Genomic DNA, 25950 nt, shown 5'->3' with positions numbered 1-25950 from the left:
TAGGGCAGAGAACAGAGGTTAGGAAGGAGGAAAAGGCAGGGGAGGAATGAAGAAGGAGGGATTGGGAAGAACCACGAAGTGCCTTGATTCTCAGTGCTGGGGTAAGCAGGACCTGCAGCTACCTGCTCCTTCACGAGGACTGGAGCAGTACAAGGTGAAAGATGACTAAACTCTTTCTGGCCTTACGCCCTTACAAGTGAAGACCTGCACTTGTAGCACTCACGAGGAGGTGGCTCAGCATTGCTTGTAGTTACCCCAATGCCCTGTTAACCATACCTTGTTCGAGGATCTCTGTGTGAATGCAAGGCACGAATCAGCCCCATCCTCCCAGGAGGTGACACTAGAGAGGGTGCCCTGCACACACACAGTGTCTATTACTGGGAGCAGGATGTATGGCATAACACCGGGCCCTCACGCAGAGATGTCACTGCAGTATGTGGGATTTAATCCCAGTGCAGTAGTGGGATGCAAGGGACACAAACCTACAGGGGCCTCCCTGCCTCTCACCACCTCCCTGCCCCAAAGCCCACGCGCTGGGAGGAGTTGCAGCATACCAGGGCTCTCAAGGGGATGGGTGCCAGGGCCTGTGAAGGGCAGTAGGAATTCTGCAAGCCATAGATGAAAGTCCCTGCTGGCACCTGGGACCCTCAGAGAAAGGTGACCTGTCCTCCAGCAGTCTAAGGGAGCTGATGGCACATCTGTAGGTCAGAGAGGGCCCTAGATCTAAGACAACTCCTCCAAGACAAAACTATCCACCCACCAAGAACGGGATAGGAGGGATACAGGAGGAACAATTTGAGCACAGACAATATTCCTCTAACACTTTTGAGCATTTGGCATGCACAGGACTTGCCTGCCCTTTGTTGCTCACTGCACACCACAGACAAGTGCTGAAACCTAGGTGTGAAAGATGGGCAGCGACAGAAGCATGGTATGAAGACTGAAGAGACCCGGGTGTGAAGGGCACAGGGTATGAGCAGAGTCACAGGGGAAACTAAATAGAAATGGAAACTCTGCTTCTGCAGCAGGAGATAAAATTCTAGCACCAGGCTCTGTATCTGGACAGAAGAGAGCTGCTGTGCAGTGGGAGCAGCAGTACAAGTGGTACACCTGCATTGCACCACATGATTTACACATCCATGCAGATCTATCATACATTTGTGTGATTGAAATGATTGGTGTTTTTTTTTTTTGTTTGTTTTTTTTTTTTTTTTTTTTTTGCTTTGAAATGAACATGTTGCTTGGATTTAATTAGGATGAAACTCCAAACTAGGGCAGGTGTACAAGTGTTCACACCCTGTAGCTGCAGTATTTTATTCAAGGCAGCTTGTGTATTCCTGAGATGTGTCTATGACTACAGTGTATGTTACCTCAGATTCTACATTATGAATGTATGCTTAGCTTTCATTAAATTATAACCTAATAATGGTATTGGAAGACAATGTAAATTTGATAACAGCAATTACTTGTCAGCTGTATAAATACTCTAGGAGTAAACCAAGTGTGAAAGAAAGCAAATGTCACAGTCCTTAGAGCAACTTGAAATATAAGATATGAACACAATTTAAATAAATCCACATTTACTAGATTAGCAATACAAGAATGGAACTCGTAAACACAAATTGAAGAAAAAATTAGTTTAAGTTTGTTTATTGTGATAACATTGTTCTGAACATCAATAAACATTGCACTGAAGTGTGGGTTACTGTACCCAAGATAGTCCAGTCTTAACAAAAACCACTATATTGGTATGGTCACAGATTTGACAGTTTTAAACACTCTACCTTATTAGTGATTGGGTTGCTTGAATAATCAGTTATTTCACATCTTCAACATAAAAAATGAAACAAACTAATGAAGAGAGTTTTCCTATCCTCAAACTCAACCAAAATGTAACTTTCATCTGGAAATAATTAACACTGCAATAAAAAAATCCAAACAATTCCATTCTATTCAGCAGGATTCAACTTTGGAAACAAACTTCTTTAGGCAAAAGTGACACTTTAAAGGCATCTCAAATCCATTATCTATTTTTGATGTTTCATTATGAATTCGCATTACAGTCATTTAAACAATTCATTCGTATGACAGCATCTTCTGGAAGACTTGTATGAAATATTAACATGAAATCTTATTTTTGTCTTTACCATAAGTGGATTCAGAGTTTGCTTCAGAAGTTCCATAACTGAGTCAATACAAGTGTTAAAACTTTTCCAGCTGAAAAAAAAAATATTTTAAGGAATACACTGATGACAAGAAGCTGAGGATACGCGAGCCATATTGCACATGCAACTGTATAACATTAGGGGTTAAAGCCCAACCTTTTGAAGTACAAGCATGTTTTGTACAGTGTAAAAAGATGAATCCAGAAATGTGCACCACTTAAGTTACTGATCTTAAAATCATTATAGAAATGGGAAACGTCCAAGTCACTAACAAGTTCTGAATTGCAATGTTCCTTTATTAATCCCCAGACAGGTATCGTTGACTCAGCTTTTGACATGCTTCCAACATTAAGAGGATCTGCATCTTCAACAACACAGTCTTAACAGGGATGCGCGTGCGCCTGCAGACACACACACTTAGAAGTTCCTCTTTCATAGAAAGAATGATTTCACTTGCGCTAGTTTTGAATACGTATAGCACAACTTGTTCTCAGACACTAACTTCAGGCCACTTCTCTTAACTAAAGTAACAACGGATAGGCAAATGCGTAGTTTTTATACACCCCACTTCATATTAATATTGCAGCACAAGCCTACGGTTTGATAGCAATGAGATGTCTTTTCTAGTCAATAAAGTGCCCAAGAATCCAAATCATGTAGGTACACAATTACAGGTACAGTACCCCAAATTCTGTCCCTACGCAGGGTTAACAAACAGTCTGGAACAAAGCTTCAAATACAAGTCAATTAAAAAGAAAAACAAACAAACAAACCCACCACAACTGACTTGTATCAGAAATACTCAAGAAATCTTTTACATTTTATCAAAACCCAAATATCAAAACTGTTAGAGAGATTGAAAAGCAGAATTGTTAACTAAGCAACTTTTCGGACATCCCTATACTGCAAAATAAGAGGTCAGCAGAATGGGGAGCTCTTTGCAGCCACGCCCATACCACACCAGCTTAAATCACATGGATTTGGAGACAGACCTGATACCATGTCTCCACCCTGCCCATTTATCCAAGTCCCCACCTTACAATCCACAGCTTGTCTTTATGACAATCCAAAAAGATGAATAGGATTTAAGTGAAAAAAATTTACTCAGTAAAAGTTAGCAAAACATGGCCAAACTTTAGTAACAATCATCACAATTTGGAATCCCATCTCTGGTAGTTATTTTGCTGGAAGTGGGTTTTTGTTCTTTTATTTTTTCCAAAAATCTGTGTAATACCAAGGCCACCAAGACTACATTAAGGATGGTAAAGAAAATTTTGTCATCCACAGAGGACTGTTTTAGGAGAGGCAGCTTCACTCCCTTCATGAGGAATGGAATTAAAATATGTTGGGTTCTTGTAAGTTTTGAAGTATTTAAGTGACTTAAAAGCTCAAATTCTGTCAATTTTCAAAGCACTTAGTGATCATGAGAATTTCAGTTTCTATGGAATTTAAATTAATTTGAAAAAAAATAAAGCAAAATATATGGAATGATGTTTGCAAGCTTCTGAAAGTGCAAAAAAAATGCAGTACAGCAAAACATGCCTTGAATTGAATCCATGAAATCTACTTAAACACTAAGTAGTTTGGTGACAGGAGCAAGAATTTGCTGAAACAGTCGCAATGTCTCGTCCTCACTGTGTAAGAACAAGAAGGATGCCTTTCAAGTCACTTTACATGTATGGCACACAGTGACAGGCAGGTGCATTTTCTTTCCCACCCTCATACTCCTGCTTTGAAAGGGAGGTTTCATGTTGACCCTCTCCCTCTCCCCTTCTTTTCTGATGTTTTATAGTCACAGGAATACACCAGAATTTTATAAGAAAACAAATAGTCCCAAAATTATTGCCCCCAAGCAGTCCACCAGTTGTCTAGCATTAGGCTGGTGTTATTTCAGAACATAGGGTTAAGACTCTAACCTATTAAGGTTAAGGCCTGATAAAGAAAATATTCGTGTGGGTGGGGCAAAATCCTCTGAGCATGCTCTTTTATGGGTAGTGAAAGAAAGGTAGAGATCCTCTCCTGCTTTCAGGCCATGTAAGCTGAAGCAGAGGGGCCTGCCCAAGCCATGTTTCTATCAAAAGCAGCTCTGGCTAAGCACCGCAGCAGTAGCTGTACAAGTGCCTGCTCAAAATCACTCACACTTCCCTGCGCAGGAGTGTGTGGCCACTGGGAGCTGTGTAGGGAGAGAGCCTGGCCCCAGAGCCTGGTGGAAATTCTGGACATGGCCGCCCTGGTGGGATTGTTAACGCACAGCCTCAGGAACTTGCTTAAGGAGTGACAGGAAAGACTGTGCACCATGGAAAGCCTGGGACTGAAATTTAAATGACTGTAGGCCTTAAGCTGTCTGGGTTGGAAACATACAATTCTCACCACGGACCTGTCCTAAGGAGTTTAAATGTACCAACCCAACTTAAAAAGCAGAGCTACTTTTGTTTTCAAGTATTTTTGGAGAGAGAAATACTAGCTGCTTTCACAGCTGATAAACACTAGACTTGGAATGCAATTTGTTCACAGGCTCTTGATCTGAACCTGAGGAATGACCAGCATGATGCTTACAAATAAACCAAAAGGAAAAAGAAAAAAAAAAAAAGAAAAAGAAAAAAAGGTTTTATTCTGCTCTGCAGCATTTAACCATTCTCATACCTGGAATCCCACTACTGAGCTGCATTTCCTTCCAGCTAGTGAAAACCTGTAATACAGAATTCTGGAAAGACCTGCAGTAGATAATTAAAAAATTAAATACATCATTTTTTTTTTTTTTTTTTAGTATAACAATTCCCTGAATATAATCTGTACATACTTTTTACTGGCCTACACAGCATACACACACATATGAATCTCCACGATGAAAAAAAAAAAAATTAAAATGCCAGCTCTCCAACTCTTACAGAAACGTTCAAGACTTCTCTTGATGGAAATTCAACATGAAATAGTGCAGCCTGAAAGCAACAAAAGCCATACAAGTATCTGAAGACAACTTTCACTTTAACAAGATAATGAAATAGTTTAAGCGTTGCATATAAAAAAAGCAGAATTAGTCTGAGCATTAATTGTACAAGCACAGTCTCGTACATGTGACAAAAGGCATATTTACATTTAAAGATGAATTTTATGTCTTCAGAATCTGTCAGGCTAATAATATCTACACCTTTCTGTATTTTAGCTGAGAAAGAGCACACTGGGTCTTAGGTTCTGGCTCCTCTGCAAAATGGCCTAATTGCTCACCTGAACATTAGACCACGTTTTCTATTAATAGGTCTGACATTCTATTTGGCAGTTTCCATACACTTTTTGGCTTCGTTTTAGAAAATATACTATTAAGACTAATACACACAAAAAAAAAAATCTATGCTTACAATAAGGTCTGATTGATGAAAATGCAAAGTCACTCAGCATTTAGTTGCCATGAAGCACTTGAGTACCACGGCCATCAATGGCAGGCCAATTTCAAGTGCCTTAGTACAGGTATATAAAGACAAGCAATAAAGACAAACAATATCATTAAAAAAAAAAGAACATAAAAATGGACAGTAGCTTTGCATTTTCTTCGTCTTACACCAACGGAGTTAAAGTGATTTCTTTAGTAAGACTTATGGTACCAGTATGTAAATTAGCATCTTCATTAAGAAAGTTCTTCACATTTAAACTGAAGTTGAGTAGCTGAACATGAAAGTCCGTTTCTAGGTGAGAAGTATTTTTCAAGCCAGATCTTCCATGTTAAGGTCAGGAAGAGGTTCTCTCCAATAGCAAAAGGAGCTGAATTCTGGGCATGGAAACGCAGAACTCTGTTCTTTATTAAGCAGTGGGAACACATATTCCACAAGCTCACTTAGTCTGTAATACCTATATTAAAAAAGAAGAAAGACCATTATTTAACAGTCTAGTTACTGTTAACTGTAGCCAAAAAAGAGCTTTAGAAGTCTAGACCAGAAAACTATAGTCAAATAAGGTACAACTACTGCAGAAGCAATTTTCAATTTTATTTTGCCAGCTTACTTTTCTTTTCAAGAAGTTTTAAGTTAAGCATCCAAAGTGGTAAGTCTCTGGCATTTTTTTTTTTTTTTAATGTATCACATGCAACAGAAGATCATAAGGAATCATCATGGTCACAACTGTAATTATTTTGTAATCTCATTGCCGAGAACCTTCTTTAACTGAAATAATAAAAATGCTCTTACGAAGACTTGTTTCCTTTAGTCCGTTCTTGGATCAGTTCACCCTTTGGATTCACAGTAAATATTCTGCAGTCTGGAACTCCCACTTGCATGTAGGCATAGACATCCTGTGAAAAGCATGAACAAACGCACATGCTTTGACACTTTCTTATTGAATGTGATATACCGAACAAATTCTTGAAGGAATAAGAAAAGAGATTTAAAAGCTGATCCAACAGTATATAGCAAAACTCCTTAAAACAAATAAACAACAAGCATACGTTGTAACAAAGCATCTCCCCCACCCACAACCCGTAAGTCTGTTCTCAAGCCTTGGACCACAAATATGCACCACAAAATCTCTACCACACGGTACGACTCATACTACTCCCTGTGACAACATTCCTCTTCGGAATACCCCTTCTCTCAAGCTCTCTTACAATAGCACTGAGCTACAGAGAAAGTACAGGAACTATGATAGGAAAAAAGATTCAAGCTTGAGGAGTATGGAATTCCCCTAAGTTATAATGCTGTCAAAACTGCTGAAAAAAATATAGAAAGGTGCTATGTATTTAGTAAGACCCTGGGAATACTAATACATCTGTGTAATCTTTTTTGTAAAGGAATTCTAAAGCTATAGTTTTTATTTAAGAATCTGCATGGCCAAATCTATAGAAATATCAGTGTCCCATTCCCACATTCAAACTTTAACAGACAAAAAAAGAAAAGCCTATTTCCCTTCCCTCCCAAGTGTTTCATGCATTTTAACCCTTCAAAGAGAAAGTCTCAGACTTACATTGGGCCTGTTTCCAAAAGCAGCATAGAAAGGCTGTTTACTGGGAGCAAACAAGTTCTTGATATCATTCAAACATTCAATTTTGAATTTTTCAGGCTTCTTTTCTATGACTTCCCTAAAATAGAAAATTAATAGTCAAATTCTAAATCATGACCAAGCAGTGGGTACTCTCCTTCACCAATTTATCTGATATTTATATTCTCATTATTTCCTGTCCATAGTGTGGCTAGTTACACAGATACTGGCAAATACTTTTCCAAGGATGATGCAAGAAACAATAGAAGAATAAAAACAACACTCACAGTAAAAACAGGTGAATAAACTCACTAAGCTAGGCTAACTAACTGTGATGAAGTTCACAGCTCATGGTTGCAGTTTATGAACTGCTTTTATCGTACATTACCATCTAGACCAAAAGCAGAAGACTGAATCAATTACACATAAGCTTGTTACCATTCCTGCCTCTGAAAAAATCTGCAGGACTAATAGGAGACCACAACAGAAACTGCTGTCATTGTTAGCCATGACTCAGTTGTTTGATTTTAATAATAACAACAACAACAACAACAAAATGAACAAAAATACTTTTACACTATTAGCTCTTCCAATCAAAAATGAGGCAGACTGTAGCTGGTTCAAAAGATTGGCTGGGCTGAGCCACAGCTAAATTCCATACCCAGCTGTAAGCAGTCACGTACGGAACACTCCCAGTATTGCAAGATAGACTGTTAACACTAAGTGGTATGTCGTGGGTTTTTTTGTTTGTTTTGTTTTTGTTTTGTTGTTTGTTTTTAAATTTATCTTGCATCAGAGCACTGATGAAAGCAGAACCTAATAGTAATCACTCACAGATTGGAAGAACATAGAAAGCAGAAAACAAGCTGCACTGTGACAGGCATTTTGTGTTTATTAGCCACATCTAACATGTCCGTAGAAACAAAAGTATACTTCTTTCAAGTGAAATTCATGCAAATCGCCTATAAGTGATCACTAGAGGGGCACTGAGTCTCAGTAGCAAGCCAAGCAGAGAGCAGAATGTTTGGATACACAGTTATAATGATCAGCATCCGAAGTCTTTTTAATTCGCTTCCTGGTCTGAGATGAGGAGGGAATGGATATATGAAATCCCATGTGCTTACCTATGAAATGCAGAAAATAAACTGCTGGGGGACAACATGAGAGGTCCCCTGGGAAGAATTGTTCCTTTGTCATTCACCCAGTGTAGGTATCCTCTAGTTATATCTGCCATTCCAATGGCACGGGCAGAACAGTATAGAAACTTGTAACCATTTCTGGAAAAGAAATACCAACTTAGTTCCTTTTCCTGCTGAAGATATTCTTTGTCAACACAGGCATCCTGTACCAGCAGCATCCAGAGGCACCAGTTTAGGTACTGGCTTGCTGCAGTGAGCTTCACAAACTCCTAGTGAAAAAGACTGTTCTGCTGTTATTAAATCAGAACAGCATGTAATAGTTTGAAAACGACTCAATCAAAACTGAAAAACAGGAAATGCAAGAAGAACAAGAATGGTAATACTAAGATTATGTATTTAGATGGACTCAGCTCTGTTTAGATAAACGTCACACTGGCTTCACCCAGTTTCCATAATATTGAATACCAGATCTCCTGTCTTTTATTTTTCCTCCATATTGTTACCAGAATTTGCAGCTCATAGCAAAGGAAGCACAACCAGCATTCATCCGGCCCCTAATTTTTTTCCTAAAGACTTCGTAGATCCATCTGTTAAACAGATTTGTACACAGTTACTGCATACACAAAAGGCTTGAGTGTTTATGTGCATTTTCAAAGACAAGATTCAATTTGGCAAATAATCCCAAAATTACTCTTCTATTATACACTGAGCACAAAACAAAGTTCTGGTTATCTTCCATAGACTGCATGGGGCCAGAGACAAAATTTAGCTCTATGTAATACCACACACACAAAAAATGGATTGCCAAGACCCCAAACTTATTTTAGTGGAAAGAAAAACTACTAAATGTTAAGCCAAAGAAAAATGGATTATTTTAAGTGGATCACGAAGTGCTTTAACAGTTAGCCATCCCATTATCCTCAATACCAAATTATTATTTCTATCATCAACGCACATGTTTTTTTGGTATGGTTTGTTTGAAAGTTTGTTAAATGACCAAATCTAAGGAAGAGAAACAATGCAGGTTTATTCTGCATAAAGTTGTTGGACATAAATACAATAAGGCTATATTCCTCTTAACTGCACACTACATTTGTAAGGCTGTGGTTCACAATACTTCTGAACTGAACACCTCACACCACTGCAACAACAGTGAAATCATCTTTCATCTCCTTCCTCCCCTCTTCTAGTCACATGAGCTGCCTCTGATGGCTCTTGCAGACAAGGTGAGCACATTCAGGTGACTAACCCAGAGAGCAGATGGCGAAATTGGTGATTTGCTGGACGGTGTTAGCTTATTTCAGAAGCGCAGCAAAGTGAGTGACAGAACTTAAACCAGGCCACCAACCTTTGTGTCAGTGGCAAGTTATTAATTAGGTTCATTTCAGAACAAAAAAATGTATCCTAAGGAGAGTTCACTTGACTTTGATAGTAAACATTAAAACACAGAATATTTAGATATTGGGAGGGCACTGTTTAGGTTTGAATTTACAGTGTGCTATGCTTGTAAAGACTTTGTGATTAACCTGAGTTGGTGAAGATAAACATATGCATGACTGTTTGAGAAGCTATTTCTATTAATGGTTCTCTCTCATAGTCACAATGATATTACACAGTTTTTAAGAACTCAAATGCAGAATCAAACATTTGAAAGAGGAACTAGTAAAAGTGTTGGCTTTCATTCCTATTGAAGTATACATCTGAGGGAAAAACTTAGTTTTGTTTGTATATGACAGAAGTAGCTCCCTTCCATCATTTAGACCAACACATTGTACCGAATTGAAAAATCATTAACAGCAATTCAATTACCTGCCCATTAATTCCCAAATTCCAGAAAGCCCTAGCTGCTCATAGATTACATACTCACTCATTTATGGAATGATAGAGTTTTGCAATGCCCTGATGAGTCCAGTCCTTGCCAAACTGAGGGAGAATATGTCCTAAAGCATCAGACCTAAAAAGAAAATTGGAGATAGGTGGAATTGTACAAGTTCATTAAAGACAACTACTAATGAATAAACAATTTATGAGTATTTACAGAAATACCTCTGCAGAAGGTCCTAACCATTTCAAAAGAGAGTTAGTACTAGATATAGTACTAGTTAATATCTACTAGTTAATACTAGATAGGCCATAAAGCACAAGTCAGTTTCCAAGTTAACCCATGGTTGCTAAACCGAAGGAAGTCTGACTGGAAAGGGCAGTTGCCACATGCTAGTCACACTAGTCTCTTAAAAGGCTCTTCTAGTTTGCTGTACAAATCAACATCAAAGCAACACATATTTCTTACAGCTGATAAAAGTGTCAAGTCACCTTAAATCAAGCTTCTTTATCTGATCTTGAAAAGCAGGATAGCATCAATAAAGCAAGATAATGCATCAAATACAAAAAAAGAAAAAATAATATTTACTTGGTTATTGTTCCATCAATGTCTGATATGATGATTTTGTCATTCCAGTTCCAGAGATATATTGTTCCTGCACAACGGCAAGTCCCTTGGTACTGGGTTGTAATACTAAATACAACATCATTAGGGCCATCTCTGAGTTTCAACTTCGCCTTTAGAATAAATTGAAATATAGAATTTTTAGAATCAAGAATAAACTCACAGAAAAAGGCTCCTATAAATTTTCCTCTTCAGCTTTGATCAACTTGTCAAAAAAAGTGAACCATAGTTTAACAATGGCACAATTTCACTGGCAAAGCCTGCTTTGTACTGGGTACATGTATTTGCCTCTAAGTTCTTTATCTGATTACAGCAGCACTGACCACAGCAGTAACAGAAAGTGTTTGACTCCTTCCTATTTTAATTCTTGCTATTACCATAGGCTTATGTTATTAGCAAATACTATTTGCTAATATATTAGCATATATATAAATAACTCTGTTTAGTAAATGTGTAAACAACCAAGCATGCAATGGTATTTTCTACCTAGTGGGTGCTTTCCTCAAAATTCTTCCATGATGGAGATCATATATTTAGACAGCAGAAGGAACTTGTAAGTTAGATTGAAACTAATAAACAGCACACCAACCTAGATGTACAGTTAATATCCCAGGATATCCAAATTGCAGGAAGTGACTATGTCACTTTCTTAACAATATTTTTTTTTTTAAATCAAAATACAGAATCACGATCCTTAAAAAAAGGGAAAATAATAATGCAGCTGCCCACACCAGCAATGGAAAATACTTTATTTAAATTTAAAAATAAAACTAAATATTGCATGTTAAGTTTCCCCATTCCTTTTTTCTACTGCTGAAAGAGCAACCCAATAGCATTTTTGCCTTTGTGAAATGTGTTTACACTTACCTTGTGACAATGAGAAAAAAATCCAACTTCTACAGTCAAACAAAGAGTATAACTATGACACGTTCTATGTGCAATGAAGGCATGCCACTTACTATTTGGTCCGAAGAGAGTCTAAGTGACTTCTTGTAAGATGGAATGTTCCCATGGGTCGGATGCTCTACTGTAGAATCTATTTTCAAGGATTCCTTCAACTCTTGTGATGCTTCATCACTAGAAGAATCATCTTCTGGAGGTCTAACATGACATCAAACAGAATAATTGTAAGCGCCAGAAAAATCTTTCTTTAATGATGAAAGACTCCTACACAAGATTAATTTCTGGTTATGCCAAGGATTCACTACTAGCCTGACAGCAGAGATTAACAAAGTCCAAAGTCTAGTTTGTGCCCAGAAAAAGTCAGTATATGCCTATAAGCAAATAAGACTTGTAAAGCATGCTACTACTGATGAAGCTCTAAGTATTACTATGCACAGTCTAGCTGGCTCCACACATGATGAAATTAGTAAAGACATTGTCAATTGGTCACTAATACTGTGTTGATTAATTAAGTATACTGCAGATGAAAAGGGATACTAAGAGAGTAATAGTGTCCTGTTTTTAAAGAAAAGCTGTCACAGTCACTATATTTTTTTTTAAACTATGTGATAAATTAGCAGAGTAGCTCACCTTTTAAGGTTATTCAGATTTGTTTTTCTGCTAATTAGAGATTTCAAGATTAAAAGTAGCATTTAATTTATCTTAATTTCACAGTATATTCAGTTTCTTAAATCTTAAAAACAAAAACATTTACAAGTATCTTCATGAAATCATGGGAAAATATGAGTGTACATATTTAGACTGAAACAGTTTTGTGCTAAATACTGCTAGTTTCCCATTACAATCTTGGGCAACTTGTGTACTGTAATTAATGCCATTTTATTGTTTCAGTAATTTCATGTTACAAAAAATGCATATGGTTTAAGTTATTCAAAGCCTATTATGATTATACAAAAGAACATCAAATGATATCTCAAACAATCCCACTAGTAAATTATAGGGTGGTGGCCCATTGCTAAAGGTTACCATATATGTCTTTGTTGTTCTGTCAGTTACATTGGAATTTAAGAAGTAAAAACAATAGGATTCAGGACATAACTGTAGTGTATTTGTAGTTGCTACAATGTTTACTGCCACATTAATTTTGTTGAGTTGTTTACCAAACACATCTGGCTTCTCTTCAATAGCTTAGAGGAAAACATTTCTCCCACAGTGAACTCCTACTGAATTCTTCCTCGAGAGAGGGAGGGAGGCAGGGAAGGAGGGAGGGAGAGAAGGAGAGAGAGAAAGAGGGAGAGACTATTCAGTACACAAAATATTCTTCAGGCAGGAACACACCTACTATTAACTTGCTCTTTTATAGTTGCTGGCAGTTCATTTGCTCTTTGCGTCTCAGACTTCCCCTCTTTTGCTTCTGGTATCTAAAGCAACATGACAATAAAGAACACATTGATATTTAAGCATTTTAAAATGATCCAAGTGAACTCAACAGTTCATACGTAAGCAAATAGCTATCAGTATAGTACATACGCTACATCAAGTCTCAGAATCACTCATTCTGAGAATTATTTAACAAAAAGGTTCCCTATGAAGGAGTGATCTGTTAAAGCTTTTCAGTCTACCAAGAAAAAAAAAAACAAAAAACACTCCACGCACCCGAAACTGAGAAATACTAGCTTGAAATGATGAATTTAGCATTAAAGGAAAGTCAATCTCTAAGCTTGTAAAAATCAGGTTTTTAAAAAAGGGAAGATTTAGGACATATTCAAGGTTTAGATAACAGTCTAAAATGGAGTGTCTCAGCATAACATCTACTGTGCACCTACTTAATTTGTGTATAAATTCCTGAAATATATTGCAATGACTGAAGAGTAGCTTTGACTTGACTAAGCTTATGGCTTAGAAGAAAGGGTTTGAAGAATAATGTGCAAAAGCTGAATAAGTTGTTGAAGCAACTAGGAGCAATGAAAAATTATGTAGTATTTCAGATGAAATATTCAGAAGTAGCAATAGGTACTGCACCAATGAGTAACTCCCAGCTGGCAGTCAGTGACAGAGCTGTATGAGAAGTGTTCTGAGGCACTTTTGACAAATGGACTTCTAAAATCTTTTAATAGATGAGGAAAATATAAAATTGATTACCTGTTTAGTCATGCTTTCTCTCTTGCGCCAGAACCACCACCTTCCAGACTTCTTTGGCATCTTTTCTTTGACCCAAGACTCAACAGTAGCCTGAAAAAATAGGTATGTTTTTAAGTTTGTGTAGAAAAAAACAGAATAAAAAGGTAAGTGTATTACTACATGCAAAATCTTTAAGAAGTATACATCTCATTTACCTTAGGCAAACTTTTCTGAAACACTTGCAAACTCAGAATCATTGGAGCAGCCAACGCCCAGTTATAATACCTGTTTAAAAACACATTATTGATAAGTTATTACAAAACCCGAATAGAGGTTAATAAATACCAGCGTGCAAACTGTCCTTTTGTTGATGAAAAGATGTGTTTCCTGCCAACAACTAAAGTTTGTTGCAAGTGGAATTATTTTAATATACACACCAACATCAGTGCTGAAATGAAATCTCACTTTGATTTTGAACTAAAAGCTTGCACTAAATCTAGCTTTAAGCATTTTTCTTTATGACCAAGCAGCAGATCCATCAAAAAATAAGTCAAAATGGAAGCTGAGAAATGCACTCGCTTGATAGGGTAGATTTTAAATAAGGTTCTCTACGAACTGATTTTATGATACAGAGGACTTACCTGTTGTAAATCCTTATTACCAAATTAGGATTGTCTATGAGTCCAGGGTTCTCAGCAAATTCATGATAAGTAATAATATGTTCCATGAACTTTTCTGCAATAGAAGCAGATTTGGATTAAAATTAGTAATACGGAATCCTAAAATGTCTGATTAGTCTGTGTCTAGGAAAATGCTTTGTCACTTCAGAGTCTTTGCTAATTTTGCAGCATCACTTAAGATATGCTAATATGGCCTACCTGTCAAGAACCTGACTGCCTTCTCAGTAGCAAGGAAACCCTCATAACACTTTAACAGTCACAGGAAGTAAGAAATAAGAAACTAGAAGAAGGATTTGTTCTGAGCCCTTATAATATTCATACAATTTTCACTTGATGACTTAAGAGATGGGATGATCATTAAAAAAAAAAAAAGTAATACTAAAAACACTGATGAAAATTATGCACTACTAGAAGCTTACTCAGAATACATAAAACTGAAGTTAAATGCTGAAGTTAACATTGTTAGCACTGAAGTTAGTACAAAGACAGAAGAATCAACAGGTAAGAAAGCTAAGGGTTAAAAAACATTTAGGATAGGAAAAGTAGAACAGGAGATAAGATAATAAATTAGTCTCGCAATGGCTAAAAAACACCACCAAGGGAAAACACCAAGCAATTAGGAAGAATACGGTTTGTGAAGATTTATATTGGAGTAAACAAGGAACTGCAAACAGAAATAAGACTGGTTAGTCAGACGCGTAATGTGTAGCATGAAAAAGGAGAAAAGCATTTCTCAAGACTCTACGTGCTCTTGACTAACTTCAGGCTAAATTCCACAATCTCTGCTTGGCAAATGCTTAAGAATTTTAGAAAATGGAATATGCTTCTCAACATAAGCCTAATTATAGGCCAAAGCTTCATAAGGTAGAAATAATTTCTATTTCTACCATATATATGCACGCACACACACACCACTTCATTTAACTGCCTGAGCTTTACTACCATTTATGATTTAGTTTCTCACATACCTTTAGAAATCTCCCCGTTTTCATTGAGACCTCCACAAAGTGAGAGAGTAACATCAGGCAAGTCCATAGCAGAATCAGACATGCACTCTGTGCCACTATCGGCAGCAGCGCTTCCTACTGACTGGGGTGACTGAGAACCAGAAAGGGTATCTGACTCAGCCCACTGCCTGAAGCCTGGATCGGAATCACTACAGGGAAGGGAAAAAAAAAAAAAAAGGAAAAAAAGGAAAAAAGAATCACATTTTCCATAATTATTTCTCTTGCAAGCAGATGTATAGATTTTAGATTATGGAATGAGCTGTACGATTAATCAAAAATGATCTTGCTGTTGCATTTTTCTAATGTCCTGCATCATTTTACAACATAAATACATAAATTTAATAATAAAGAGAAATCAGACACATACACGCAAACCCTTTATTAATCTCTATCGATAGTGTCCAGTTCTCCTCCCAACATCCATCTAAATTGGGAAGTAATTACATTTCTTTTGCCTGCAACAAAACTGGATTTAAATGAGGAAAATTCCTCTACATGCTATAGCCACAGAACAATACCATGCTCCTCAGTCTTTACCAGAACGTTGTAGAATAAGAATAAGAAGGAAAAAGGACATTGCTTTATATTTTTTAGAACACTGTTTGGAAAAAGAACTGCAATAGGTTGTCTTTTAAATAAGAAAAATACCATACTGACATCTAACATTATGATTATTAGTAACTATCAAAATACAACTAAAACTTTTTACAGTTATGTTCTCCTGTTGCTATCAATCCTGCCCCCAGACCCACAAACTGAAAAGTTCACAGGTCAACAGAAGTTAGACATTTCTTCCTTATTAGGCTGTATTTTTCCAGAATGACTGTCCTGGAAGAATTTTGTAGAGTATTTTAGAAGTACCTAGAAGACTTAGATTTCATAAAATACAAAACGAGGGAATTTTGAGACTGATCCTTGCACAAAGATTGTAAGTGATTGTTTTTGTCTGTTTTGATATTTAAAAATTAGCTGGAAAGAATGTACAGGGCATGTAAAAAATAAACTGATGTGTGTTTATCTAGAGCTAACAATATTTTCAGAACATACAGTTTATACAAAGATGAAAATCTCTCAGTAAAACTCTCACATGATCTTTCATCGTGTTTCTTGCCAAATCAGAAACCAATTTCCACAATGAGATTAGGACCAGCTTCTTCACGAACACCTAGAAACCTGAAGTCCCATTCTCTTCTTGGAGACACATCATACGTGTAGTTGTTTACATAGTGCAACTGCAGTATAAGCCTAGGTTCATGGAATTCTAGTTTAAAGTTACCTTTTGGGAAAGTAGAGTGCTGCAACTTCAGGTTCCAAAGCCTTTAGGTCTTCCAAGTAAATATCATCAGGCCCCTGATGATGACTTCGCTTGTGCACCCCTGTTAATTTTAACAATTAAGGTTAATGAGATCCAAACGCATTAAAGACAAACATAATTCTGGAAGATTCAGACTTACAGCATTTATAAATTGAAGAATTTAATTATGGTTTTAGTCAAGACTTCAAAGAGTTTCAGGAAAAAAATGAAAAGGCACATTTGTGCTTTTTCCACTACTGCCTCTATCTGGTAGATCAAGCTGAAGGAAATAATCAGTTTTATACCTTTCTTTTTTGAAGGAGAGTCAGTTTTTGCTGTTGGTTTTGTTTCTGATAGAGGGTCTACCAATAGTCTGGAATGATGGTCAGCATCTAACGTTAAGGAATCCTGTGGTTCTATGATTGCAGAAGCAAGAGAATCTTTAACATCCATTTGCTTAAGAAGAGGATGAGTTCTTGGCTCAGGTTTTAGTACCGTACAGACAGAATCTTTCACTACATCATCATCTTCAACTTCATCAGAGCTGAGGATGACCCTAAAATGAGTCTTTTCTGATGGTGTAATGGTAGCTGTTCTGGGCTGTTCCAGTTTCTCTTTCTTGCTTATCTGAAAAACAAGACTCCAGTCAATCCTTTCACTTCACGTATTTGTTTTATTCTGGTCTGAACATTAAACCTGTACTCGGGGTAATTTTGTCAGTAAACTTGGTGCCCTGATCACAAGTAAACTGGGTAAGAATTTAAACATGTATTTTAGCAACATAAAACATGGCCTACTGTATTGGCAAAGTTCCCTATAAGAAAAACTTTATACTAGCTTATTAGCAAGTTCCATAAAAAAAACTGGCAAGTCTTGACATGATGACACAACAGCAAGAAAAACGCGTAAGCATCGATGTGATAGGACTTATGCTATCAGCTGTCCTGTTAGAAAAAAACATATTCCATCTATTAAGGCTACCCTTCCTCTTTAGGATAAACTATAGTTTATCCTAAAATAAAGGAAATCTGTTTCCAGAGTTGCTTTTGTCAGTTTCTATCTAGAAATTCAAAAATTTTACATCACTGCAAAGCTTTCAAGAATTACTTTGCTGATCAGCTTTTGAACTCAGTAACATCGACTATCAGGCAGCCACAAGGGGGTGCTACTTTCCTACTTCAGCTGAATTATTCTGAAGAACAGCAGCAGATTTACAAACCACTTGCAGTGCACAATTTTAAATATGCCAAAATTCGGTTCAAAAGTTTGAGACAGTAAATAACTATACCTTGGTTGATTCTGGGAATCCTCCCCATGTCCATTCCATGTGAGATTCAGATCTGAGCAAGCTCTCAGCAGGTTTAACTTCTAGTTCTGAATCACTTTTAGGGCAGACTGGCTCAGCGTAAGGGCTAGCAAATCAACAGGAACAACAACAACAAAAAAAAAAAAGCAAGAAAGCTACAGTGTTTAAAATGCATTTGTTGTGCAGCTACTGTTGGTAGAATTTTCTACAGCTTAACAGAGGTTCAATTATTCTGCAACATGGCAAGAAGCCCAGCAGTTTTCAGACAGCAAGAAATTAGGTTAAAACCAAAATCACATTAAAGGACTTCCTTGGTGATCACCCTAAACAGATTCCTTCACTTTATCTGCAGTGTAGGTATAGCTCTCTCCTAAGCCCACATTCCATTAAAAAACAAACAGGAAAAAAAAAAAAAAAAAAGTTGATTATCCAAAAGTACAGCAGAAGTCTGCTTTGAGTTTCTTTGTTCTATAAAGATACAGCATTTAAACTTGCTATGCCAAGACCTGAGTAACAGCAGTTTTACAAACCTAACTCACATGTGAATGAAGCAACACCAAATCCTGGTCTACAGGTGGGAAAAACAACATTAGCAAGGTAATTTAGGAGAGGCAAGGGAGATTATTTGAAAACTTCTTTCAGGCTACATGACTTATTAAAGTTCTATCTTATTCCTCCCACAACATTTACTATCCATAAATCAGAAAAAGACCCTTTGAAATTTACTTCTTTTGGCTTAAAAGTAGTTAGAACTCACTCTACAAAATGTAAGAAAGGTGTGATTTCAAAAGTTTCGAAATTATTTTGCTCTTCAGGTCTTAGGGAAGAAGGGAAACACATGATGTTGTTTTGACGCAGTATTTAGGGGTTGGGAAAGGTCCAAGTCTGTCCACTCTCAAATAAGGCATTTATAATTCATATTATGGAAATCCTGCTCTTTTTACACTTTGACATTCATAGTGTTTGGGGATTGTTTGTTTATTTAAATATAAACCTTGATATCGAATACTGAAAATTTTATAGTAAATCCTACAGGTATATCACTTATGTGTGCGTGTATATATACATACATATATATATATATAAACATATAAAGTTCTTTCAAGAATTAATTAATGCAAGTATCTTATTTGAAACTTTCTGGAGGTTTGTGGAACCAGGGTTCCACAATAAGGAACAGACATTAGAAGCAAGCAAATCCGATCACTTGATCACAATCCAAACAGTAAGTGTCCTTAATAACATTCTAAGGGACACCAGAAAATCCAAGGTAGCAGTACATTTAAGCAAGTCTACATGTGATTTAACAACATTGCTCTTTTCCAGTCTTCATTATCCAAGGACACAAAAGAAAAGTTTCCTACTAAAAGTTTGCACTTTCTACACTGTTAGAAGAACTTAAAGTAATACGTTGATGAAAATACATGCACGTATTTGTTACGAGGAGGAATATAAACTCATTTTCCTTTGGTGTCAAATAATTTGTTCTGCCTACATCACAAGTCAACTGGAAGCCAAGCAGACCTATTAACCTGTTTCTTAGCCTAATTCTTAATAATCAGCTGTACCTGCAAAAGACTGAGCACTTCAGGGCAAAATCTGTTCCATTTCCCCTGAAGTGCAAGTTTTCCATTATCATTCTCAGAGAGAAGTCTACTCGAAAGGCCCATGCTCATAACAGTGATCCAGTCATGCTAACATTGCTTGTTAAAACAGGAAAATCATCGACGGTATCAGGTAACAAATAGCTGATGGTTATTCCTTTGGTTTTATTCTAGCGAATAGGACAGTGGTTTGAAAGAAACTGTAGCATCTCCCTGAAAGACTTGGGCTGTTACATTCACTCAGCTCCCTGCAAAGGTTCTGAAGAGCAAGAGGGCCAAACTCCAGGAGAAAAAAAAAAAAAAAAGAAAAAAAAAAAGAGGCAAAAAATCCCAACCAGCCTTTCAACTTGTCCAACAAAAAAAACCTTCCCCATTTTGAGAAAGTCATGATTACCTACCACAATGGTTAAAATGGAAGTCTTGGAAGATTCAGGTTTGAACACATAATATACATGGAGGAACTTCTAGCCTTTTATTAGAAGAAATGAGACCAGAGAGCCAAAAGACCTGTGACCACCTTACACTTTTTCTTAATGTGAAGTATAATTCCATGCCTGCCTCTTGTGATGGAAAAAATGAAACCACATCCTAAGGCCTTCCTCTGCTTCAAAATGAATGTGGCCCCACTCTCAAACACAAAACTACTAAGTAGATCTGTTGATACCACCCTAATGAATAAAGTATCAATTTCAAAACACAACATAATTTACCACCATATATCTGTGCATCTGTAGTGGCTGTTTCTATTTATTTTGAGTAGGCAACAATGCAGTGCCTGTTCAAAGCTAAATACTGCTCCTTAAATAAAATACCTAGCACATTTGAACACAGGCATAGCCCCACTACACATATACACAGCCTTTAGTGCAAACAATTAGCATCCCAAATAATTAGCATCCTATCTTGTCCCAAGGGTAAGCAAGCCTCCTGTCTCTTAAGCTTTTATCAAAGAGATTGCTCTCTGAAGTAGGAGCAAAGCTTTTTGGATTTAGGAAAGAAATCCTATGACTAAAAATGTGAATGATTTACTTAGTATCTTTCCCCTAGACTTCTGTTACCTTAAATGACTCAACTTTCTCCCACATTTGTAAAGTGTGGATTAGTAGCTAAAATTCTTCAACGTGTACAGTCCAAATACAGACTCACACTAGCCATGAAGTTTCCATTTGGGGATGGACTTCTGCTCAGAGAAACTGGGTGCCCCATCCCTGGAAGTGTTAAAGGCCAAGGCTAGATGGGGCTTTGAGCAACCAGAGGCAGATTTGCTTTGGGACTCAAGTGAATTTATCCCTCAGATGGTACCTAAGCATTAGGATGGGTACAGCTGGACATACTGTTCTGTTCAAAAGAAAATATACCCACGTACGCTGTTGTATATAGAAAAAAAGGACAAATAAGGGATTAGATTTCTCAGCTGCAACTACTACAACTGCAGAAGCGAGAGATGTATCTAGCTGCCAGATTTGAGTCACTTCAGTTAATGCTGCGTACTTGGATAGGAAGAACACTGACATCCAAACACTGACACAGGCTAACCAAGAAATGGAGAACCTACTCTCTTAAGTAGCAATTTACCAACCAGTCACCCAGATACCACTGGAGATCAACTATTGTGATAGGCAGTACCTGCAGTAAAAGTTAAGGCTGCATTAATTAAAAGACCAGAAATCACAAACACTATATTCACAATCAAATGTATCTATGCCCTGTGAAACTTTCATATGAAAACATCTCAAAGATTAACTTGTGAAGTAATCCTCTTTTTGAGATATGGTAACAGCTAAAGTTACCAATTAATTAAAAAAAAAAAAAAAGACTATTAGCTGTTCCAGGTCTCCCAAAAAAAGAGGTTATTATAACCTCTAATTTCTTTCACTGTATGATATATGCATTAAAGAATCTTTCTTTGGTGGCTCAGGAGAAATAATTCAATGTAAAACTTCCCTTTTCCCAGATAGATTTTCCCCACCCCCCAAAAAAAAGGGAAATAAAAATTGGCAATTTCTTTATTACTGGAAAGCTTCTTGTTAAAAAAAAAAAAGAAAATGAAAAACAGACGGTCCAGGCATCTCACAAGATTCACAGACAAATTGCTATAGAAGACTATCTCAATAAACATGTAAAGAAGAAAGGAGATTAGCACTGAAAGGATCTTGTCTCCTAGATATAATCTGCTAGCCTATGTTAGCTAGAGTTCAATAAACTGAAAAGAAGTACCAGCCTGTCTTGATGAAGGACTTGATGTTACAATTAACTAGATGATATAATCCATGTGGCACTGTATCATTCAGGGTCAAACACTGTGGATGCTTTTCAACCACAAACCTTTAGGGAACATTTGAACACTACACTTATTAAGCACAATTGAGGATGTGGATGTCAGCCCAAAACATAAAAAGGAACAATAATGGGATTTCCTGTCCAACTGCTTCTGAGAGGCTTCTGTTCATTAACAAGCTATGACTGGGGGAATTGGGGAATTAGCAGGCACCAAGCATGGTGTGGTGCATTCAGACTTACTGAGGCCATGGCCCTGGAAAACACCCAAAGCAGGGAGATTATTTTTAAGTATTTTCTGAAGCTTAATCTATTCTGCTGTATGAGTAAAGAAAAACAGGCACCTGGTACACTGAGCAGCAACATGCAACAATGGCCATCACACAGGGCTGACCAGTAATGGTCACCACAAATGACACCATGAAAGTATCTGCTGTGAGGTAGACTCCTCAAACTGAAAAGCAGTAAAACTAGACACTCAGAGTTGACATGAATCATAGCATGCTGATCAGCATCTTCTGTTACATACACACCCTTCCCTATGCTCAGTGTTCAGGTAAAATTCACCTCAAGGTTTGCATCTACTTACACTAAAAGAGATTAGTGTTAGAGTGGTAAAGCCAAACTTCTGAAAAATGAGTCTTGAAAAAGCTCATAAATGCCCCAGTCACTAACTGAAAATTGACTGGTGAGCCTTATCATGCCATCTGTAAGAATCCACAATCAACAAATGGTGCTTCTGGCATCTCTGGGCTAGTGTTCTGGTACCTAGCAAATCCTCTGTTCTGTGCTGCAATGATCCAAGCTAAGGACCTCGCTTTACCTCAAGTAATTTGCACCTGACAAGTTCGAACTTACATACCCAATGCTTCTGCCTTATGGCATATCAAATGTTACTTATGCTAGTGTGAGTCATGGGAACACAGGAACTTTACATACAATTAGTAAGATTTTGTTGAGAAAGGTATTTTCTTTCTTTGATAGTGAATTTGAGCAAGAACATTTTGTTCATTTGAGAAAAAAGACAAAAATTTGGTTTAATACATAGAGTGGAAAATTCCCCAAAGTTCCAAATAAGCAGCTTATGCTACATTGGGTATCACAGAACTTAGACGAGTTGGATAGCATTACAGATCAAGAATTAAAAAATAATAAGAAGGCACATTTATTATAATCATTCATCTTTATATGCACAATGACATTACAAAGTGACTTACTTATCCAGAGGAGACCAGTCTCCATCAGATAAGGGGTAATGATCTGTTGAGTGATAAATCAAAGATTCTTTTTGTTCTTCACCTTTTGGTGATGAATTTGAGGATCCTCTGTAGAAATAACATGAGACATTTAATAAGTCACTATAAGAAACCTGCATTACTAATTCAGTTAGAAAAGTGACTTTACATGCTATTAAAAATCCAAGATCTAAAGGAAGAAGTGTAGAGCTTAAAGAATTCATTGTTTGCAGCACACCTGTAAACAAGTTAATTATTATAGAAACAAATGCTTTGAAATATTGCAAGTTTAAAAGGTCTCTGATATCATGTAAGTTAATACTGAACAAGGAATTCATGATAACTTAAGTGATACCACTCTCTACAGCCAGCTAATACTGCCAAAACCCAAAGCTGAACCCCAAACCCTCACTTAGACTTGCTGCTGGCCACACAATTCATCCATAAGTTTGCATCATGGATGCACAATGCACAGTGCAAATAATACAAAAAAGATGAGTCTGTAACTTCAGTGTAAAATGTGAAAAGTTATTTTAAGACATTATTATGAAAGAAAGAAGAAATATTTCCTCCATTAGCAGCATGCTTGTGCTGAACCTCTTTTGGAATGCTAATGCTAAATTATCTTATGGACATAGAAAAAAATTAACACTATATATTAAAATACATGAATACTTAGATTTTACACACTTATTTAATACTGCAGTTTACTTAGGCTGTAAGCAGTTACAATGATCTCTCATTTGAGCAAGTCTTTCATTTGGAAGAGTCTAGACTCTGTTAAGATACATTTCTAAGCTCAGTATTTAATACTGGGTATTATTATTCTTATGAAATGAGAATCCTGATGATGAAAGCCTGGCTTGATATTATAGCTGCAAAGACTTTTGTACACACCTTTGCACTCAAACCAAGCTATGATAGAAAAGTTTCATACTATTTTATTCAGTGCTAAGTATCTAAAAAACAGGCAAAAGATTAACAAAAGCACACTAGAAAACTATTACAGAGGGGTCCTCAATATTTTGACTTCAGAGGGTGGGCAAGATGACAAGTAGGTGGTTCTAAACAGATTTTATTCACCAGAAACTAGCCACCAAATGAGTTTACATGAAGCACCAAAAAAAAAATCCCACAAAACTATAAGTGAATAAATCTCATCTCTAAGGTTAAAAATACAAACACAGTCAAAGATCACTGAAAATAAGAGTGGAGAATTAATCAGTGTATACCAATTTATAACATGAGTTCACTATTCATTCCAAATTACTAATTTTGTAATGTTCATAAAGACTGCTACCACTTCCTCTCATACATATCCATTTTATATTGAATCAAAATACTGAAGATTTTGGAGACAGGTAACTTCTTCCAGCTTGATGCACTGCATGGCTGGTTTAAGAAACCAATGAATCATTTAAAGGCATTATGTTAGAATGCTTCAGAAGGTTAATATACATTTAATGCCTTCCTGAAAGCACGGATGAATTGTGTGGATTGAAAGTGAAAATCATTTCCATTTTACAGGGCTGGGAGGAGTCGTGGAGCATGACCCAGGACTGACACTATGCAACACCCCTAGCACTAGGAAAAAAAACGCCCTCTGTTTCTGAGCACATGCACTAATCTCAGTCCTGCTGGTATTTTAGATTATTGAAGCATTTGTAACATAACTAGATCTACAGCATGCCATCATAGCTAGAAGACACAAAGGCCATTTAAAAAAAAAAACTCCATAAACATTTGGAAATAGATTTTGAATTTTCCCGAGGAACAGGAAACAGCTTGTTTACCACTCTGTAAGGAAAGAACTAGGTAAGACATGACGTGCTGGTACCTATGGCTGAATTTTTGACCTTCCTGTTGGAACTCCACCCTCTGTTTTCCTTTCTCAGTGTCACTCTGCAATCTGAAGATATGTCTAATAGCAGTGTAAGGTTTTATTTCTTTATAGAGAGGTTTTTTTTTCAGTACCAGGCATTTATGGATATCACACAGGGCTATAAAAACACTTCAAACCTACTGATAGCACCTTACATCCCCACGGGATGTGCACAGAAACCTTACAAATGTTTTTCTACAACAGTATCTTCAACTGGAAAAGAAACTGTATATGCTTATCACAAAGCATTTTATTTCCTGCCTTGGTAAGCCACTGGAATGATCATCCATGAACTCCACTAATAGATACATAGCCATGAACTTACTGTCTCTGGGTTTCAATTACTACAATTTAATTTTTCAGTCCTGCACTTAATGATCATTCACATGAAAACAGCATTCCTTTTTCATAAGGTCACCTTCCTTTCGCATCACAACACTGACAAGGCATTTCTACTGCCGTTTTTGTTATTAAAAGTATTATGGTTTACAAATAAAAAGCCTTCTCAATCCTTTGTTCTAGACAGTACAAAAATAAAACTGGGGTAACCTTTATGGAAACACTATTGCTTGTTTGGCTACGACTAGACCAGACATTTCAGTCAAACCTATAAATTTTTACTCGTCTCTCATCATATTAAGATAATTGCTAGAATATTAATTTGAATTCTGAACACTTGTTGAAATTAACTACTATTGATGTAACATCTTAAATTTGCAATGACAGAAAATGAATTTTGCAATGACTTATTGAATGAAGACTACATCATTACAGGGTATATTTGCTTTCTTCCTATACTTGATGGTTGATTTTTGATGTTTTCACTATGACAAGATACTGTTGTCTTAATGCTCTTGCAGTGAAGCCTGATTAAAAATCTTGCTCTTCTTAAACTGCAAAAAAAGTAAAAAGGCAGAAAAAAATCA

At 36.7% G+C, this 25950-nt stretch overlaps 1 protein-coding gene across 5 annotated transcripts in view; it reads right to left on the bottom strand.

Moving 5' to 3' along the window:
• Positions 1–1634: 1634 nt before the first annotated feature.
• Positions 1635–25950, bottom strand: part of LPIN2 (lipin 2) — a 45577-nt gene continuing 21261 nt past the window's right edge. For all 5 annotated transcript variants that reach the window (XM_084510683.1, XM_084510682.1, XM_084510680.1 and 2 more), the window contains 16 exons: positions 23125–23232; positions 18009–18132; positions 17026–17347; positions 16703–16802; positions 15388–15575; positions 14381–14474; positions 13955–14024; positions 13761–13850; positions 12957–13039; positions 11675–11816; positions 10680–10828; positions 10137–10223; positions 8255–8407; positions 7116–7230; positions 6344–6447; positions 1635–6008 (listed from right to left, as the gene is read on the bottom strand). In XM_084510683.1, the coding sequence (XP_084366809.1) occupies positions 5864–6008; positions 6344–6447; positions 7116–7230; positions 8255–8407; positions 10137–10223; positions 10680–10828; positions 11675–11816; positions 12957–13039; positions 13761–13850; positions 13955–14024; positions 14381–14474; positions 15388–15575; positions 16703–16802; positions 17026–17347; positions 18009–18132; positions 23125–23232 (2074 nt within the window). In that variant the 3' untranslated portion in view covers positions 1635–5863. The remainder of the gene's footprint in view (positions 6009–6343; positions 6448–7115; positions 7231–8254; positions 8408–10136; positions 10224–10679; positions 10829–11674; positions 11817–12956; positions 13040–13760; positions 13851–13954; positions 14025–14380; positions 14475–15387; positions 15576–16702; positions 16803–17025; positions 17348–18008; positions 18133–23124; positions 23233–25950) is intronic.

This window comes from Aythya ferina, assembly GCF_964211825.1.
Source record: "Aythya ferina genome assembly, chromosome: 2".
Lineage (NCBI taxonomy): Eukaryota > Metazoa > Chordata > Aves > Anseriformes > Anatidae > Aythya > Aythya ferina.
This window is presented reverse-complemented; position numbering and strand designations above follow the sequence as displayed.